Genomic DNA, 18,915 nt, shown 5'->3' with positions numbered 1-18,915 from the left:
CTTGTTAGCCTGGTGCGCCTGCTCGAGCCCAGAGAAAAAAAAGCCTGGCCTGGCCCAGCCTAAAAAATTGAAGCCCAAAAGAAAAAGGGCATTTTTTGGTCAGGGCTTATCATGGGCAGGGCCAGGCCGTGGGCACGGTGCCCTGCCCTGCCCGAGATAAATTTATATTTTTTTTTTTTAAATTCTTTCATTCTTTCCCTTCCAAGTTCCAGCCTAGCCTCCCCCCTAATCGCGACTCCCTCCTCTGCTCTCACACTCTTAGACTAAGTGACACTGTGCCAGAGTCTCCAACTCTCTACTCTCCCGACTCTCTCGCCTCTTGGTCTCCCTCTCTAGCTCTCCCTCTTGGTCTCTTAGTCTCCCTCTCTGGCTCTCCTTCTCGGTCTCCAACTCCGTCTCCTCCTCCCTCTCAATCTCGATCTACTCTCCTTCTTCCTCTCGGTTTCTGTCTCCATCTCCCTCTCCCTCTCACTCTCAGTCTCAGTCTTCGTCTTTGTCACCCTCTTGGTCTCCCCCTCCCTCTCAGTCTCGTCTCACTCTCTCCCCCTCCTTCTCAATCTCAATCTCCCTCTCCCTCTTATTCTCCCTCGGTCTCCACTTCCTTGCCACCCTTTCCTCCGTCGCAGCCCATTGAACCCATTAGTCTCTCGGCAACCCTTTCCTCAATCTCAGTCTCCCTCGGGCATCACAGAATAAGAGAAACAGTAGCTCACAGCAAGGTACGTCTCTCCCATCTCAGGTCAGTCTTCATTTCCATTTCAGTTGCTCCATTTTTCTATATTGATTTGTCTATTGGGATTTGTCTATTTACAATTTTGAAAGGATGATGAAATTAAGATGTCCTTCACTTTCTGCTCATTATTGCAAACCATATTGTACAATAAGATGTTTATGATAGGTTATGTAGGCATATGTGTTCTTGAATTGTAATATATAGCTTCATAATTTCTGTTAGATGAACGTCTCTGTCCTGCTTCTTTGTTCAAATTTGAGTCATTACTTTCAATGTGCAAAATACAAAAATATTTTGGATTATAGGTAGATAAAAATGCTCTGATACAGAATCCTAACTGAACAAGGAAACAAATGCATCACAAAAGTAATAATGAAGCTATCATATCCAACAGATAAAGAAGAAAGAGAGAGAATAAAAGGTGATCTAATTGATAAATTGTTATATGAATTATCTTCAGTATGATCATATGGATATAAATCTTAATGAGTATGCATATAGAGGGAAGAAACGATGTAAAGTGCAAAGAAGGCATAACATGACATGGAATAATGAAGTTGATAAACAAATAACAATGTGAAGACATTAATGATTTGCAACGACTTTTTTTGCCTAATCACTAAAGTTTTCTTTCTTTCTTTCTTTTTTCCTGTTTTTGTATCAGTATTATTGTATTGCAACTTTAATGGATGAAGAAGCTTCTATTACATCACCATCCCAACCAGTTAGTGGAATGTCTCAAGGTGCTTCAACCCCTTTTCAAACACCAACCCTTCCAAGACCTAATGAAACACCAAATCCCAATAGATCCAATAAAGCTCCTGCCCCTAACCAAACTCTTCCTGCTCAATTATCTCATCCTGTGGTTCCTTCTTCTACTCCCACTCCCACACAAACAAATTCTACGAGACAAGAAACAAATGTTGAAAGGAGGGGTTCAAGAGAAAGGAAAGAGAATCTAAGCACACATCAGAGGTGTGGGAATATTTCATGAGATTGCTAACATAAGAAACTAATAGAGTGCACTTAACAGCTTGCGAGTATTGTCATACTACTTATAAGGTTGATCCAAACCGCCATGGGACAAATTCTTTGCTAAGACATATCCCAAAGTGTTCAAAGAATCCATATAAGACCACTACAGATAAAAAACAATCTGTTGACTCTTTTGTCGGGTAGGACAACTGGGCAAGGAAAATCTTTGGTTTCACATGTATATGATGAGAAGCAATGTAGAAGAGCTTTGGCTGAATTTATTATTTGTGATGAACAACCATTCAGAATTCTGGAGAAGCCTGTATTTAGGAAATTGTTAAATGAGTTTGAACTTCGCTTTCCAATCCCTTCAAGAACAACAATTGGAAGAGATGTGTGGCAATTATACATTGGAGAAGTTAAAATATTGAAGAAATTCTTAAAACAAAGTGCAAAATGTGTCTGTCTCACCACAGATTTGCTGGACATCAAATCAGAATTTTAACCGCCTATGCTTGATAGCACATTTTATTGATGATGAATGGAAGCTTCACAAAAGGATTCTAAATTTTGTTATGATTAAAAATCATAGAGGTGATACCACAGGGAGGACCATTGAGCAGTGCTTGTTGGATTGGAAGATTGAGAAAGTGTTCACCATAACTGTGGATAATGCCTCAGCTTTGTGATATCTTAAAATGTGTTTAAGGAGTTAGAAGGGCTTGCTTTGTGATGGTGATTATTTACAATTAAGGTGTTGTTCACACATCTTAAATTTGGTGGTTGATGAAGGTATTAAAGAAATGAAAGACAGCTTTGAAGCCATTCGAAGTGCTGTTAGATATGTTCGTTCTTCTCCTTCATGGTTGTTAAGATTCAAAACTTGGGCTGACACTGAAAAAATAGACACCAAAAGCCTTGTGTGCCTTAATGTAACCACCCGGTGGAATTCAACATACCTAATGTTAAAAGCTGCAATGAAAGTTCAAAAAGTATTTGAGCAAATGCGTGATGAAGATGACGATTATATTTCATATTTCAGCTCAAACACAAGCTCTAGGCATGATGCTTCTAGTTCTGCTAGGCATGAGCGGGATAACTTTACTGGTCTTGTTATTGATGATTGGAATAATGCTTGAATCTTCATCAAGTTCTTAAAGGTCTTCTATGAGATAACATTGAAATTTTCAAGATCCCTTTCTATATCATCAAATGAATGTTTCCACCAGATTGCTCGTGTTCAGAAAATGCTGCAAAGGAATATCATGAATAATGCTAATAACTTCTTGAGAGAAATGAGCACTAGCATGCAAGTGAAGTATGACAAGTATTGGGGTCAAGCAGACAATATGAATCCTTTGCTTTTTGTGGTTGTCATTTTGGACCCTTGATATAAACTAGTATATGTGAATCATATATTTGATATTCTTTACACTGATCTTGAAATATGTTTAATTATGAAGGAGAGGGTTAAAGATTGTTTGTATCGGTTGTTTAATGAGTATTTTGCTGGGGTTTCTGTTGAATCAAGGGCTATCTCCACAAGTATATCAGGTGCAACTTTGTTGCCTTCTTTTGATGATGATGATGGTGGTGGTGAAGAGGATTTAGGTCATAAGTGGTTGGAATCTATGAAACAGAGAACCTCAACAGATCCTCAAACTGAGTTAGATAGATATATAGCAATTGACTCGAGAGATGAAATCCCTTCTGCAACTGAGTTTGACATATTGTTATGGTGGAAAGCTAAGTCAGAAAAATATAGAATTCTCTCTCACATGGCACGAGATGTATTGGCTATACCAGTTTCTACGGTCGCTTTTGAGTCTGCCTTTAGCACTAGAGGACGTGTGGTTGCTCAGTAGGAGCTCTTTATCTTCTAAAATGACAAAAGAACTAATTTGTAGCCAAGATTGGCTACGACCTGGGCAATCAATGTTTGAATTTGTTGAAAAGCTTCGCGATTTTGATAATTTTGATGAGACAGAAAATATCCTTCAACTTGCTAGTAATCCTTTTTTTTCTTGCCTGAACCTCTAACTTATATATATATATATATATATATATATATCTCTCTATTATATTACTTCATAATTTGTAATGTAATTGTTTTTTGATTTTTTTTCCCTAGATGCTACTACACATGGAGGGGATAATTGAATGGCTATTGGTGATTGAATGGTCATTTTATAAGCATGACTAGCTATGTTGGTAAGGTGCATCTATTCATTCTTTAAAATTTAGAATTACATTTTTTTTAATTGTTTTGTTTCTAATATGTTAAAGTTATAATTATTTTTATTTGTATTTTTTTAGGTGTTCCATCTTTTTGTGGAAATTGTGGAGAGTGATGCTGTTTGAACTTCAAAGCTTCAATTATAATATTGGCATTGTCTTGTTTTAAATGGATTATTGATGTTATTTAATTGGATAATTGTTAAGATTTGTTTTGGATGATTTCTGGATTATTTCACTTCTTTTGGATGATTTATGGATGATTTCTGGATTATTTCACTTGTTCTGGATGATTTATGGATGATTTCATTTATTTTGGATGATTTATGGATGATTTTAATGTGTTAAAATGTAGAATTATAAAATGTAATTTTTAGGTGTGTATAGAATTTTTTTTTCCCCTTGTGACATGAGGGCAGGGCATCATTCTTTGGGCAATGAAGCCCGCCCTACCCAGCCCTGCCCATACCCTATCCAAAATGATTAGGACATCTATAGACAGGGCCGTTACAGCCCCCTCTTACTTCAGGCAGGGACCAACCCTACCCATCTGCACCCCTATGCCCAACTATTAACAGAAAAAAATTATAATAAAAAATTGAAATTCAAGGAGATTTGGCCAATAAAGGTTGACGAAGAAGCAATTATCATCACCCACCCTTGTCGCTCTCATTCATCTGTTTTTCACGATTTCATGCCACTCGCTCAAGATATATGTAGGCCATTTTTTTTTTTAAATTGTTATTAAAATACAATTATATATATTTATATGCTCATGCATTCGGTAGATTTGAACCGGTGACCTTTTTATTTAGAGGAGAATTTACATGTCAGTTATGACACCATGTTATTAACAATATATAAAGGCTAATTATGTAGAATTTGGAAAAAAAAAATTTAGAGAAAGAAAATTCCTGTACTAACTGTTTTGTGTACGTATAATGCTTATGATATGAATAGAGAGGCCATGGGTGTGAGGGACAGATGTAGAGAGGCCATGGTTATGAAGGTACAGATGAAGTGTGGAAATACACTAACTTCAATATTAAATATAAGAGTTATTAGACAAGATGTTTGCTTTGATTTTAAATATAAGACAAGATACCGTTTTATTTGTCAAATTTATAATTTTTTTTAAAACTCTATCAAGGGATATGCAGATGATTAGAAATATTATTCTAAAAAAATCAACACTTATTTCTTATAAATAATTAATTTAATTTTTAATATATATAAAATAAGTTATCTAACTCTTAATACAAATGGAGTATTTTGTTAGCATTTGGATAAGGGGTGTATGCCGTGAGAAATATTATATTATTACAAATACTTATGTGACTCCAATTTTTTCAAGGCTAACCTTAAGAACCTAAAATTTGAACCTATTTATAGTCGTATGATATTTTAAAAGGATAATATTTAAGTTAAATTTTTTGTATTTATCATCGTGTTAAGTTTTTTAATCACAATTGGTTATGTGTCATATTTTTTAAATATGATCATTTAATTATAAACATATATGAGAAAAATAAAACATATGACCACGTGTGATTGAAAATCTTGATATAATATATATAAAAAACTTGACCTAAATATTTTTTATCTAGAAATTTTCTTACCATCATTAAATCTACATGCCAAATAAAGATTCACCGGTGATTCTATTGATTATTTTTTTCACGCACTAAACCTACTCCTAAAGCTTAGTTTTAATTGGCACTTTCTAACCCAATGACACCAAACATTTTTTTTGAGTTACTCTTAAGCGTTGAGTTCAAATTCTCTAGATCTAAAGCCCACACAATGGATGGTAACAAAAATTTAGTTACGACTCCTTTCCAACTCTCGTTCTCATTCCATTTTATATTCTGATTTTTTTGAAAAAAAAAAACTTTCAATTTCATTTTGGGCTCTCAAAACTTTTTTTTTAAAAAAAAATTCTTCTAAGCCTTCAGAATAATTTAAGTTTTAAATTCTTTCATTTTACTTTGTCTGATGATAGATACAAGAGTTAGATGATCCACTAATTTGCAAAGATAAAAAAAATTAGTTAAGTTATTAGTAAAAAAAATGTATGTTGGTATTTCTAAAATGTCCAATTAAAAACTACATGAAATCTAAGGTACTAGAGTTTATTAAAAAATTATAAATTTAGGAGTTTTACATTTAAAATTAAAAGCAAATGTTTTTGGGAGGTCAAAATGCGAAAGGATGAGTTACTACTAATAGTATTGACAGTGAATGCCTTGAGCTCAATCAAAAAATAAAAACAAATATTTTCGCGTGGTAAGGTCAAATGGAGAATCCAATGGCTCTTACCCGCGCAGAAGCGGGGCTCCAAAGCGCCAACCCGATAAAATAGCTGTTAAAGCGCCAATTTAAATTTGATTTCGTTAGTCTTTTTTCTGAGTCTTCCTTCTTCTTCCCCCTGAAATGCGATCTCGCTTCCTCAATATCGACTACTTCAGTCTCGCTCCATCCGAATCCAGAGAAACCCTAACCTTCCTCCATCTCCCTGTCCCTTGCCTCTCATTTCCTCCTCCCTCCACCGTTCAAGACCACCTCCGCTTCCATTCGACCCTCCATGCTTCCCTTCACATCGAGGGACTTTCGATTGATGGTGCTCTCTCCAAGTTTCTGTCCGGCGTACTTCCTCACAGAATCGATGTTGATTTCCAATACTTTGAGGCAGACATGCCTTCCAATCACAATTGTTTATCATTATCCAGCTTTGGACTTGCTCAAGCTCCGATTTCTCAGGTAAGAAACTGATGCTTCTCTTTATCATATTTCCACATTTTATATCATCTTTTCCGTTTGGAAGACCGGTGTTGATGGATTCTCGTGCTTTTTGATGTCGGAAAGTTTCATATGTGGAAAAATGAGTTTCGGTTTTGTTTTAGTTGAAATAGATTTACGTGTTCTGTTATTATTGGATTACTCGTTAATTTCGAATTTTTACTGTTAAATAAAACCTGGTAAGGTATATCCTGAATAATGCTTTTTGGTAATTTTGATTCCGCCGGCGCAGGAACTGGTGGCTGTATTCGAAGAGAATGCGATGGAGAACTGCCGAATTTTGGATTCTGGAGCTGATATTGGATTCTTAAACGTACAGGACTTACCTTCAAAGTGCTGGTGTTGTTTTACGTTCTTTGCCCCTGCATGTTGCTTTCCTGAAATTTTAGTGAATTTGTTCTCAGGAGAGGAAAAGCACTGCTCTTATTGAAAAGAATGAAGGCATATGTGATATGACTCAATTTGAAACGCCTGAGCTGGATGTACTTCTGGTGAGATAGATATATGGAGCACCTGACTACCTGAGTATCTATCTTGTTATTGAATCTTTAAATTGACCATTTTCCTTTGTGTATTAAAGGGAAGTACCTGCTTTCCTGAGGAGGTGGTGATGCAAATACTGGATGAAACATCGGAGAATGACAATAATCTGGTAAATGCTTTATAACGCATCATAACTTATAAGAACCAAATGTTAATGCAATATGTATTTAAATTGAATGTATCATTCCGAATTTAGTTCCTTTGAATTATATTATTGAAAAATTCTATGAAGTTTCTTCAGTGCTACAGGTAAATGACGTCAGAGATATTTTCTTATTCTTATGAGATGCATGATGTAGATGATATATTACTGGACAGATGGTGTTCTCGGTAGTTTCTATATTTTAGGATTTTTAGCAATGCAATCTTCTTCAATACAAACGGGTTCACTAGCATACATTATTTATTGGAACTCCATAACCTAACCTTGGAACTGTTCTGCATGGTGGTGCGAACAATTCAATGCTAGGTTATGGAGTCGCAACTGCATTTCTGGAATAACGATAAAAACAATCAATTCCTTTTGGTTTTATATGGCATTTGAAGCATGTAAATAATTTATCAGCCTTTTTTCTGTTTGTGTATCCTTTTTCGAAGTCAACAGCTGAATCGGAAGCAGTTACAAATAACAAGCCTTATCCCACTAGGTGGGGTCGGCTACATGAATCACACGACGCCATCGTGCTCTGTCAACAACCCAATCCTTAGATATGTTGTTGATTAGGAGGTCTCGTTCAATGACCTCATTCAGCGTTCTTCTCGGTCTTCCCCTGCCTCTTTTTATGGGACTCCATCTTGTTTGATCCACCCTCCTCACCGGGGCCTCCAAAGGCCTTCTCTGCACATGTCCAAACCATCTTAAGCGATTTTCAACCATTTTCTCTTGGATAGGTGCCACACCGACTCTTGTCCTGATCTTTTCATTTCGAATCCTATCTTTTCTTGTATGACCACACATCCATCTCAACATCCTCATTTCTGCTACTCCGACTTTGTGCTCTTGTTTTCCCTTTATTGCCCAACATTCACTACCATACATCATAGCTGGTCTTATAGCAGTCCGATAAAATTTTCCTTTAAGTTTCTCAGGTACCTTCTTATCGCAAATAACTCCGGTAGCTTTCCTCCACTTTAACCAGCCAGCTTGTATTCTATGAGAAATGTCTCCATCAATTTCCCATCCTCCTGTATAATGGATCCTAGGTATTTAAACTTTGATACTTGAGGAATAATTTGCTCTCCCATCCTCACCTCCAAATCCCTATTACCTTGCCTCCCTCCAAAATCACAATGCATATATTCTGTTTTGTTTCTGCTCAAACGGAAACCTTTCGACTCCAAAGTCCTTCTCCATAACTCCAAACTAGTGTTAATCTCTTCTTTTGATTCCGCCATAAGAACTATATCATCCGCGAAGAGCATGGACTTAGGGATTCTTTCTTGAACAGGTTTAGTTAGAACATCCAGAACAATGTTGAACAAGTACGGACTCAGAGAGGATCCCTGATGTAGGCCAATCTTAATAGGGAAGTCCTTTGTCTCCCCCCCAGGCGTCCTTACACTGGTAGTTACCGCCTCATACATATCTTGTATGACTTTGATATACGCAACCCGTACACCTTTCTTTTCCAAAGCCTTCCACAATACTTCTCTTGGCACACGATCATAAGCCTTTTCCAGGTCAATAAAAACCATATGTAAATCTCTTCTTTTACTTCTATATCTCTCCATTAACCCCCTTAGTAAATAGATTGCTTCCGATGTGGATCTCCCTGGCATAAATCCAAATTGGTTTTCCGAAATAGAAGTCTCCAACCTCAATCTATATTCCATCACTTTTTCCCACAACTTCATTGTATGACTCATAAGTTTTATCCCCCTGTAGCTTGCACAGTTTTGAATGTCTCCTTTATTCTTGTAAATAGGAACTAAAATGCTTTTCCTCCACTCATCCGGCATATTTTTAGAGCGTAGAATTTCATTAAAAAGCTTGGTTAGCCATACCTCTCCCTCATCGCCCAAACATTTCCAAACTTCAATAGGGATACCATCAGGCCCAACGGCTTTTCCATTGTCTATTTTCTTGAGAGCCGCCTTAACCTCTCCGATACGTATCCTGCGGTAGAAAGCCAAATTCCGATCATCTTTGTTAATTAGCAAGTCCTGCAAGTCCTGAGTCGCATAATTGCTTCCCTCATTAAACAACTTGTAAAAGTAAGCCTCCCATCTGTCCTTAATATCACCATCAGTAACTAACACTTTACCATCTTCATCCTTTACCTGGTCCAGATCTCTCTTTTTCCTCTCCCTTTGCTTCGCGATCTTGTAAATATTTCTTTCTCCCATCTTTGTTCCTAACTCCTGATAAAACCCTTCATAAGCTTTAGTATGTGCTTCGCTCACTGCTCTCTTTGTCTCTTTTTTAGCCAACTGATACTTTTCTTGGTTCTCTACACTATTGCACAAGTGTATGGCCTTAAAACAGACTTTTTTCTGTTTGACTTTCTCTTGCACACTTTTATTCCACCACCAAGTCTCCTTATCTCTTTGACCAGGACCTTTGGATTCTCCCAAAATTGCTTTAGCTACCAAACGAACCCTTGTAGCTATCTCTTCCCACATCATGTTTGCATTTCCCTGCAACTCCCAATTCCCTTCCTTCAAAAGAGTCCTTTTGAATAACTCCCGCTTCTCTCCTTTTAACTGCCACCACTTAATCCTGGGTTTTGCCACTTGATGGTACTTTTGTCTGGTACTCTTAAAACATACATCAAGGATAAGTACTCTATGTTGAGCACTCACCCCGTCTCTTGGAATCACTTTGCAATTAGTACACAATCTTCTGTCCGGATTCTTAACCAAAAAGAAATCAATCTGTGATTTTGAGACACCACTTTTGTACGTGATTAAATGCTCCTCTCGCTTCTTAAAACAAGTGTTGACAATCTTAAGATCGTATGCAAGAGAAAAATCGAGAATAGATTGTCCTCCACTATTAAGCTCCCCAAAACCAAAACCACCATGGGCCCCGCTGAATTGTCCTGCTTCTTTACCAACATGTCCATTAAGGTCCCCACCGATAAAAATTTTTTCTTCGAGTGGTATGCTTTGAACCAAGCCCTCCATATCTTCCCAAAACTTATCTTTAAGGTGTGTCTCTGCCCCAACCTGAGGTGCATAGGCACTAATAATATTGATAGTATCCTTTCCAACAATTACTCTTAGCGATATTATTCTGTCCTCAAACCTTTTAACCTCTACCACGTTCTTTTTCCATGTCCCATCAGCGATGATACCAACCCCATTCCTTGTGCTCACCTTTCCTGTGTACCAAAGTTTATACTCTCCAAGTTCCTTGGCAGCTTCTCCAGTCCATTTGGTTTCTTGGAGGCATAAGATATTAATCCTTCTGTCCCTCATAACTCCTGCTACTTCCATAGATTTCTCATTTAACGTCCCAATATTCCAAGTGCCAAATCTAATCTCAGTCTCATGAACTAACTTCTTTAGCCGCCTCCGTCCAAGAGAGTGCGGTAGCCCTTGCTCATTTAACACTACATCCGGGCGACGATGCAGCGGCTCTAGCTCATTTCTCACTGTACTCGAGCCATACAGCGCGTCACATCTGGGCAACGACCTAGCATTAGCATAATTACTTCGTTGATCCATATTCATGAGATTCGACGGGTTTTTACGTTGGCTGTCGAGGGCCTAACACAACCCTCCTCCTTTATCCGGGCTTGGGACCGGCTATACAACATAGGCGGAGTTAAAATCTTTGATCTGAATCGGAAGCAGTTACATAGAAGGAATTTGGTCATTGAATTAGATGATCCATGCCTATAAAAATCTTTGATTTGAATTGCCAAATTGATGTAGGTTTGGAATCTTGCAGTGCTTCCCTATATAAAGTAGATTTTACAGCTTACCTTTTGCAATTTCTCTTCATAATATTATTATCACCAAGTTTAATATACGAGTCTGTTCTCCTTTCAGGAAATGCTCGAGTCTGGGCTCTCAATGCAATTTCCTTATGAGGTTCTGCATTCAATATCCGTAGTTGAGCATATTAGTTCAGAGTACTTTGGGGTCCAAAATACGTATTCCTCAGATGATTATATGTCTCTTCCAAATCCGCCGAAATCAGGTCAAAGAAAATTTACGATTCTGGAAGTTGATGAGGAAAGTCTGGGAATTTCGACAATCTCATGTATGGAGGAAAACGTGGGTTCATATTTTGATGACATTGGACCTCAACAAATGGATGAAACACTTCCTGTCATTGAGCCCAAGGAGATTTTGGGTGGTATGAACTATAACATTATGAACTTTTTTTCAGATGACTGTCTATCACAGCAGAGTGTAGTATTACCTGACATACTTCACGAAACAGACTTTATTAATATGTTGGAAACCGAAAACTTTCATTGGAATCCTTCCCTGACAGGGAAATCACAGTCAGATATGATTACTTTCCAGGAAATCCTGTTTACTGATGAGAATTCGATTCAGATACTTGAAAGCTTTTTTAACACAAAGTTGATGGATGATCCGGTAACAAGTGAATTTATGTTTCAGAAAGATTTTAATTTCAAGAATCTTGATGAATTGATTATTATTAATGAGATAGCACTAGTGGATGATGTATTCAAGCCACTGCCTGTACCTGCTCTCTCTGATCATGGAAAGATGAGATCTCTGTATGTATTCATTGAAGAAAGGCTTTCCAATTTGAAGACTCAACCCCAATCTGCATCTGACAGTATATACTTGGACTGGGATTTACTGGAAGAAAAAAGAAATTTCAATCTCTATCACTATTTTCAGAACATGTGGGCCAAGAAAGAGCTCAACATCAGAGTCTTTGGGGAAGAATCTTTCAATGACGAAAAATTAGTTTTTGATCTTGTTTCTCTGAGTGATGTCCTGGATGGATGCTGCATAGAACAAAGTGAAAGGTTGCAGAAGTTGCTTTCTGATCGTGCCTATCAGTCTGAGAATCATACCTTATGGGATTCAAGCAATCAATTGGATGGTGGATCTCCCAAGCAAGAAATTGGAGAACAGTTAGCTGAAAGAAATGCTGAGAGGGCTTCATTGTTGTTCAAATCTACATCAGAAGTCAGCCATCTTGATTATTTTTTAAACCCTCAGAAAGCAACTGCAAGGAGGAATTGTAGCTTAGCAGTGGAGTCTAGCGATGCAGATGGTGGTGTCTTAAAGGCTACCTGCACTGACTTTAAGCATACGTGTAGGAACAATACTTTACAATCTCAAGGATGGAACATTGATTTCCACAATGTTCTGTTATCTGATAGCATTCTAGTTTTACTTGGGAATTTTGAAAAATTTTACTGGGCCGTTTTGCAGAGTGAAACAGAACTGAACCAAAACTCATCCATGGATCATTTTCAATTGATTAAACTTCCAAAACACAAGCTTATGGAATTACATGAAAATGGCAAAAATATGGCATTTGTTGTGTTATGTGCAATAAAACAGGCTGCTTGGTACTTGTGTTTCTATGGCCTGCGTCCAGCTAGCTTGTACATAGACGAGTTATGTCAAAGCTTGGACTACTTGAAATTAAGATTTAGCTTCCTCCAATCCTTGATTGAGGATGAAAACAAGAAGATTGGTGACAAAATTACTCTAGCACATCCTGCACTAGCTGTTTTTGACAAAATTTTGCGGTCAAACATCAAACAGGATGGTTTGAAAGTGTTGATTGTGACTGAAGAAGTTTTCTGGTGGTCACTGAAATGTCTTCTTATCTCCATAGGATTATCATTTAATGAACTCCATAATACTCATGCAAATCAGCCATCTGCTTATGACACGGTTGAGGACACCGATTCAAAATTGAAGAACCTTGTGAATTCCAGCTGCTTGATTGTATCATACAAGTAAGTTATGTTTTCAGAATACTTAACATTTATTATGCATGCATGCAAGAAAATACACCATTTCCTTCTCTTGTAGTAGTTAAAGTGACATGGTAATTAAATATTATATTGTTTTCTTATATTAAAAATACAAACTAAAAAGTTATTTATGAACTTCCGTGTCATTCTTATTGTTTGTGCTGAAAATCTTGAATCTAATTTATTCTGCATTGATAAAAATGACTATTTATCTTAGTCAAACAAATATTTAATGCTCGCTATATTATATAGATGATAAATGAAGTTATTTTGATCAAATTAGGTTAATTATAAATTTATTGCGTGAGATGTTGGGAAAACACTTCTAGTAAGTAGAAGAGTGGGTTGTTCCCTGAAAAGGAAAAAAAAAGAAGGAAGGGTGGGTTGTATAATTTGGATAGCTCTGAAAGAAAGACGGTAGTTACCCTTTAACTTATTCTAATAATGAGACCTAATATGCCTCTTTTTTCTTTTCTTTTATTTTTTTTAAAAACTGTTTTATCCCCTTGACCAAGCAATATACCTCTTTCTGGATGACTCTAAGGATTATAGATTGTTTTTATAACTAATTTTTCTTCTCCTTTTGTCTTCAAATCTTGTTCCCAAACTCTTTCCATCCTTTTTAAATTGACATACCTTAAGGTGAAAATCAGTATATCGTCAACATGATCCATCACCCTTTTTGTATCATTGGGGGGGGGGGGGGAAGCCATCGTTAAGGCTTTCTAAACTGCAATTAATGCTAGGCCTCATGGTTTGTTTCCTTGTAATTCTGGGAAATTATTTAGTACTGATAGATCCCTTGTCAATATTAATTTTTTTCATCTTCCAAGCTTTGAAGTTTAGGTGAAAATAATTGAAATCAGAATATTTTTACTTACAATTACTGCTGGAATGCACGCACCCTAATTTCCCTTCTATGAAATCTTCATTTTCCACTTTGACCGGCTATTCTTTAGCACTTCGGTTCTGATTTCCTTGTAGACATCCTATCTACAAACTATAAGCGCTCTTCCACCTTAGTCCGATGGCTTTCAGAAGGCATTGACTGCCTTTTTTAGCAAGTTAAGTCTTGTCAGACCTCAGGCTTTGAAGATGTGGAAATTCACATCTCTTTATGTCTCTAGATGTAAGAGTTCTTTTTGAATTCTTTTTTAATAAGGTGTTCAATAAATGTAATCACCAGCGGAATTGGTCAGGCTTATAATCGGAATGCAAAGCTATTAATTGGTTCACATAAAAGAAAATTTAGAAAAATAATACAACAACAACTATAAACCTTATACCACTAAGTGGGGTCGGTTATATAGATCGGATGACACCATTATGCTCTATCCACAATCAAATCTTTAGATAAGTTGTTAACCAAAAGGTCCCAGTTGATGACCTTATTGAGTGTTCTTCTCGATCTTCTTTTATCCTTTTTTAAAAGACTCCAAACTGTCTGATCTGCTCTTTTCACTGGCACTTCTACTGGCCTTCTCTGCACATGTTCATATCATCTCAAAAGATGTTCAACCATTTTCTTTTTAATAGACGCCATGCCTACTCTTCCTTTGATATTATGATTTTGAATCATATCTTTCTTTGTATGACCACACTTCTACCTTAACATCTTCATTTCTACTACATCAACTTTATGCTTTTGTTTTCCCTTTAGAGCCCAACATTTACTATCATATAACATGGCTGGTTTTATTGTCGTCCAATAGAATTTTTCCTTTAAGCTTATCAAGTATCTTCTTATCATAAATAATTCCAGTAACCTTTCTCCACTTGAAACACATAGCTTGTATTCTATGCGAAATGTTTCCATAATTTTACCATCCTTATGTATAATGGATCCCAGATACTTGAACTTTGCCACTTGAAAAAATAATAAAACAATAAAAAATATTATAGTCCTATACTTAAAAATATGTGTAAGAGACAGAATTTATAGACATGATATCTCTTCAAATGTAGCATAGAAGAAAAACATTGGCAAGAATCCTGGTCCTTGTTCTATGGTTTACTGGCCATCTTTGTTTAATTGTTTTCCTCAACCATCTTTGCTTTAGAAGTTTTGCACGATAAATAACTTGTTTAAAGTATAAGCATTGGTTACCAGGGCTTCAGACGTACATGTTAGCTAGAAATTTTGTCGTCTAGAAAAAGACACAGGTGACTAATGTATTATGGAGCAACAATAACCAAAAAGGAATGTGAATGTGAGGGTGTTTTTTATTGACGTAGATTTCATATTAGCCTGCTTCAATTTAATTTGTCACATGCTTATTGTGAGCGTCTATGCATTATAAATGATATTTTATTTTTGCAATTTTATGCCGTTATAGTAATTTCTCCCTTTAACTGAAGGCATATTTCTCCATTCTTCCCATTCAACAAATTTGGCATTATTTTGGAATATGGAGGTCCATTTGGTTCGTCTAGAATATCTAATCTGTTACCAAACTCTACTGGGTTGCCTCATCTTCACTTTCTCAAGGTGGAGCTGGATGTCCATTCTGCTGTCAAAGCACTTTGTGAGGGCGTTGAAATTCCGCTGCCTGCTGAAATGTCAATGGTAGGTTAATGTTTAACCCTGCGTAGCTTGCTTTGCTACAAATTATCATGTATTGTGCGAAATGGGTTCTCAAACGTCAAACCATTTTGTCAAAATTGTGTAAGTCTACGCTTGAGCATGCATTGCTTACTTTGCCTGAGCTTAAATAGCTAAACATGACCAATAACTTCAAATTTGTGACTAAGTTTTTAGGATACAGTCTATCCATGCTTGATACCAATCAGGAAATCAAATGCACATTTCACCTTTTCATTGGATTAAGCTGTACCAGTTGCTGTTGCTCATAATTTCTTAGTACACAAGTTGTTCATTACTCCTTCCAGTCCCAAATGTAGGAGTTAGATAATTAATTTATACAGATTAAGGAAATCAGTTAAGTTATCTGAAAATTTTTTGTTGGTGCTTTCACTAAAATATCCCTCATTTAATCATTTGCATTAGAAAATACCTTTGTGCAATCAACAGGGACAGTTTGGAAGAAAAATAATGAGATACAAAGGAAATTGAGATCTTGCATCCAGGACTAAATAAGCTCCTGAATTAGCTCTACATTTAGGATTGCAGGGAATATTCAATTTTTAAGCGTATATTAGTAATCTTTTACCCTTAAATGATTATTGTCCTAGGAAGATGGGACCCATAGTATCATCAACCCCAGCAAAAGAATGATGGATCCCAAACTGGAAAAGCTATTGAAGTTTTGTCCTTTGGAGAAAAACTATGGTATAGGGTTTTCAAAGAAGGCAGATAATGTAGAGTGTTCCGTGCCTCCGCTTTCTTCTGGGCAGCCTGAACAAAGTCATAAAAACATGGAGTCTTTACCTGAAACACTTATCATTGTGAATACTCAAAATGTTGATAAAGAAATGATAGCGTCCAGAAGAAGCACCTATCAAGCAATTCTTGCAATGGAGAAACGAGGCATTCAAGTTGTTGAACGTGATTTAGATTTACCAGTGGATGTCATTATCAATTCAGCAATTTGCTTGGTATGGTATGATTATAAAAACATTGGGAAGAAAGCAACTCCAGCAACTGAAGCTTCTTCTACCTTGCCTTTATGTACTCAAAATATTGCAGCAGATATTTTGACACTGATAAGCTTTTCCTTTGATGGCTGCTTTTTGGTAAGTACAATTTTCTTAATATTTAATGTAGCAATATCTAGTCTTTTTTTGGAAAAAACTTTCTACAGTGTACTGTAGCGTCGAGTAGAAGAGCTCAAGAATTATGGACTTGAGGTCTGCTATATGGATTCTCTATGACCTGCTTCAAACATGACTAATGGGGGACTAGCTTCCGCTCAGCCGTTTTGATGCTTCATTCGAATTCCTAGTAAATTTGATGTGGCAAGCTTGTCAACCTAGTCTAAAGCTCATAAAATGGGGAAGAAAGGGATTTCTGTTTTTTAGGATACTTCAGCAGTATTTCTCTAAGTCTACAAAAGGAAAACCTTTCCTTCTACTTCACTAACATGCTATAGCCTGTTTTTCTTATGCAAGTTCTATTGGGTTGGGAAAAGTTGTCATATTTTAGTCCTTTTCATTGGTTGAGTGATAAGTTGGTTTCATACTACTTCCTGAGGCAATTCGGTCATTAATCTTTATGAACTTGATTAAATTCTTTAAATGTATCCAGAGTGCTCCCCTGTTATTTTCATAAACATTCTTGTCGGTGTTATTCATATCAGTACACCTGCCAGGCTAGGTTAGTATGGCATTTTACATGCTTGGAAGATAATTAGCACTTAACACACGGGAGAAGATGCAAGAACTTTGCTGATCATGTTGTAGATGATAAGAAGCAAACAATGGCTCCAAAATAATGGATGAAAATATGATTAACTAATATGCAAGTTGTCATGCAGGTTGTTGTTATTATTATTATCATTATTATTATTTTGCAGTTAATTGATCTCAACTCATTGTTCCCAATTTAGGTTTTTGAGGGAGAAATTAACTTTATTTCAACCATAATGGAATCCTCAGATGGACTTTATGCTGCTTCAGCAAGCCTGGGGATTGATTTGCAGATCTTCTTCTCTTACTCACCAGAGTTCACAAATGAAATTATAATAAGCTGCATCAATTATGCTACCAAGTTGACTAGGGGTCTGTATCCTAAAATGTCTGATTCACTAACATTGGCTGAGTCATTTTTAACTAAATTTCCAACAATAAATCCTTTGGTGGCACATGCTATACTGTCTACAGGGGCCACACTAACCGAGATTCTTGGGTGGTCGCATGAGCACAGGATAAATGTTTTGGAAAGATATCATGTTCCTGAAGAAAGCGTTGCGCTATTTGGCGCTCTCTGCAAATATGGGGAGCGGGAGGATTCAAAGTCCATAATGACAGATTGCTCCTCTTCTGTATCTTCTGGCCCAGATTCAGATAAATATCACTTGAATCAAGTCGATTATGAAAGAAAAAGGAAAAAGCACGCAGAGAGTTCTGAAGAATTCGGACCATTTTCAGATGAATTATTGCAGTTTGAGCCACTACATCAAGAAGCTGATGGTTTCTTGGATTCTTCTAATCTTTCCAAACCTAGTATCCCTGATCAATCAAATTATTCTGGAAGATCCAATGACTCGACAAGGCAAGGGTTCAATATGACCACTCCAATGAAAACCCCAGCCAGAGCATCCCAGCCATCTTGTGATCCTTGGAGCTATAAAGCTCCCCTAATATTGGAGCAGAAACAACAGCCATCTTTTTCTTTTAAAGATGAAGGGTTGATTCCTAATGATACATTGGATACTGCTAGGATGAGCAAAAATTTGACCTGGCAAGGCCTTAATTTTTCCGAGAAGCTGGATGAGGACATTACAGGCGAGGTTGTTGACTTTACTGAGGATCTCCTACTAAATAAAAAATTCTCTTTCATTGCTAACTCGAGGAATTTTCCTGGTGGCGACTTCATGAACTCTCCAGATTTCCTGCCTCAGACAGAGAATAATATTGTGAGAAGATTGTCCTTTGATCAGATGACTCAGCCTGGGTTTAAAGATATCTGGAATTCTTCACATGATACAAGAGGTGAAGTTAACAATAACCCAGAACCAAATTTTGGAATGAAGATCTCTCCTCTTGATGCCAAGTACCGTGGAAAGAATTCTGATGTGGATTTGACTC

The 18,915-nt window shown here is 36.7% G+C and overlaps 1 protein-coding gene and 1 long non-coding RNA gene across 2 annotated transcripts; both read left to right on the top strand.

Moving 5' to 3' along the window:
* Window positions 1–6,582: 6,582 nt before the first annotated feature.
* On the top strand, window positions 6,583–7,199 carry LOC114761058 (uncharacterized). The gene is made up of 3 exons (XR_003742111.1): window positions 6,583–6,703; window positions 6,975–7,055; window positions 7,147–7,199. It is a non-coding gene; the product is annotated as an uncharacterized LOC114761058 (long non-coding RNA).
* Window positions 7,199–18,912, top strand: LOC114761040 (protein SHORTAGE IN CHIASMATA 1-like). Its single transcript, XM_028950347.1, has 8 exons — window positions 7,199–7,233; window positions 7,323–7,394; window positions 11,282–13,191; window positions 15,568–15,775; window positions 16,402–16,902; window positions 17,715–17,886; window positions 17,989–18,781; window positions 18,861–18,912. Exons 2-8 carry the CDS (start codon window positions 7,353–7,355, stop codon window positions 18,910–18,912), a joined length of 3,678 nt encoding a protein of 1,225 aa, XP_028806180.1. The 5' UTR covers window positions 7,199–7,233; window positions 7,323–7,352.
* Window positions 18,913–18,915: the final 3 nt, after the last annotated feature.

This window comes from Neltuma alba, unplaced genomic scaffold (assembly GCF_004799145.2).
Source record: "Neltuma alba isolate B1F8T4 unplaced genomic scaffold, ASM479914v2 tig00011067_pilon, whole genome shotgun sequence".
NCBI lineage: Eukaryota > Viridiplantae > Streptophyta > Magnoliopsida > Fabales > Fabaceae > Neltuma > Neltuma alba.
This window is presented reverse-complemented; position numbering and strand designations above follow the sequence as displayed.

Coding starts and splice junctions, on each gene's coding strand:
- LOC114761040 (XM_028950347.1), top strand. CDS start 7,353: ATGCAAATACTGGATGAAACATCGGAGAATGACAATAATCTG. Junction 7,395..11,281: donor CGGAGAATGACAATAATCTG/GTAAATGCTTTA, acceptor TTCTCCTTTCAG/GAAATGCTCGAGTCTGGGCT. Junction 17,887..17,988: donor TGCTACCAAGTTGACTAGGG/GTCTGTATCCTA, acceptor TACTGTCTACAG/GGGCCACACTAACCGAGATT.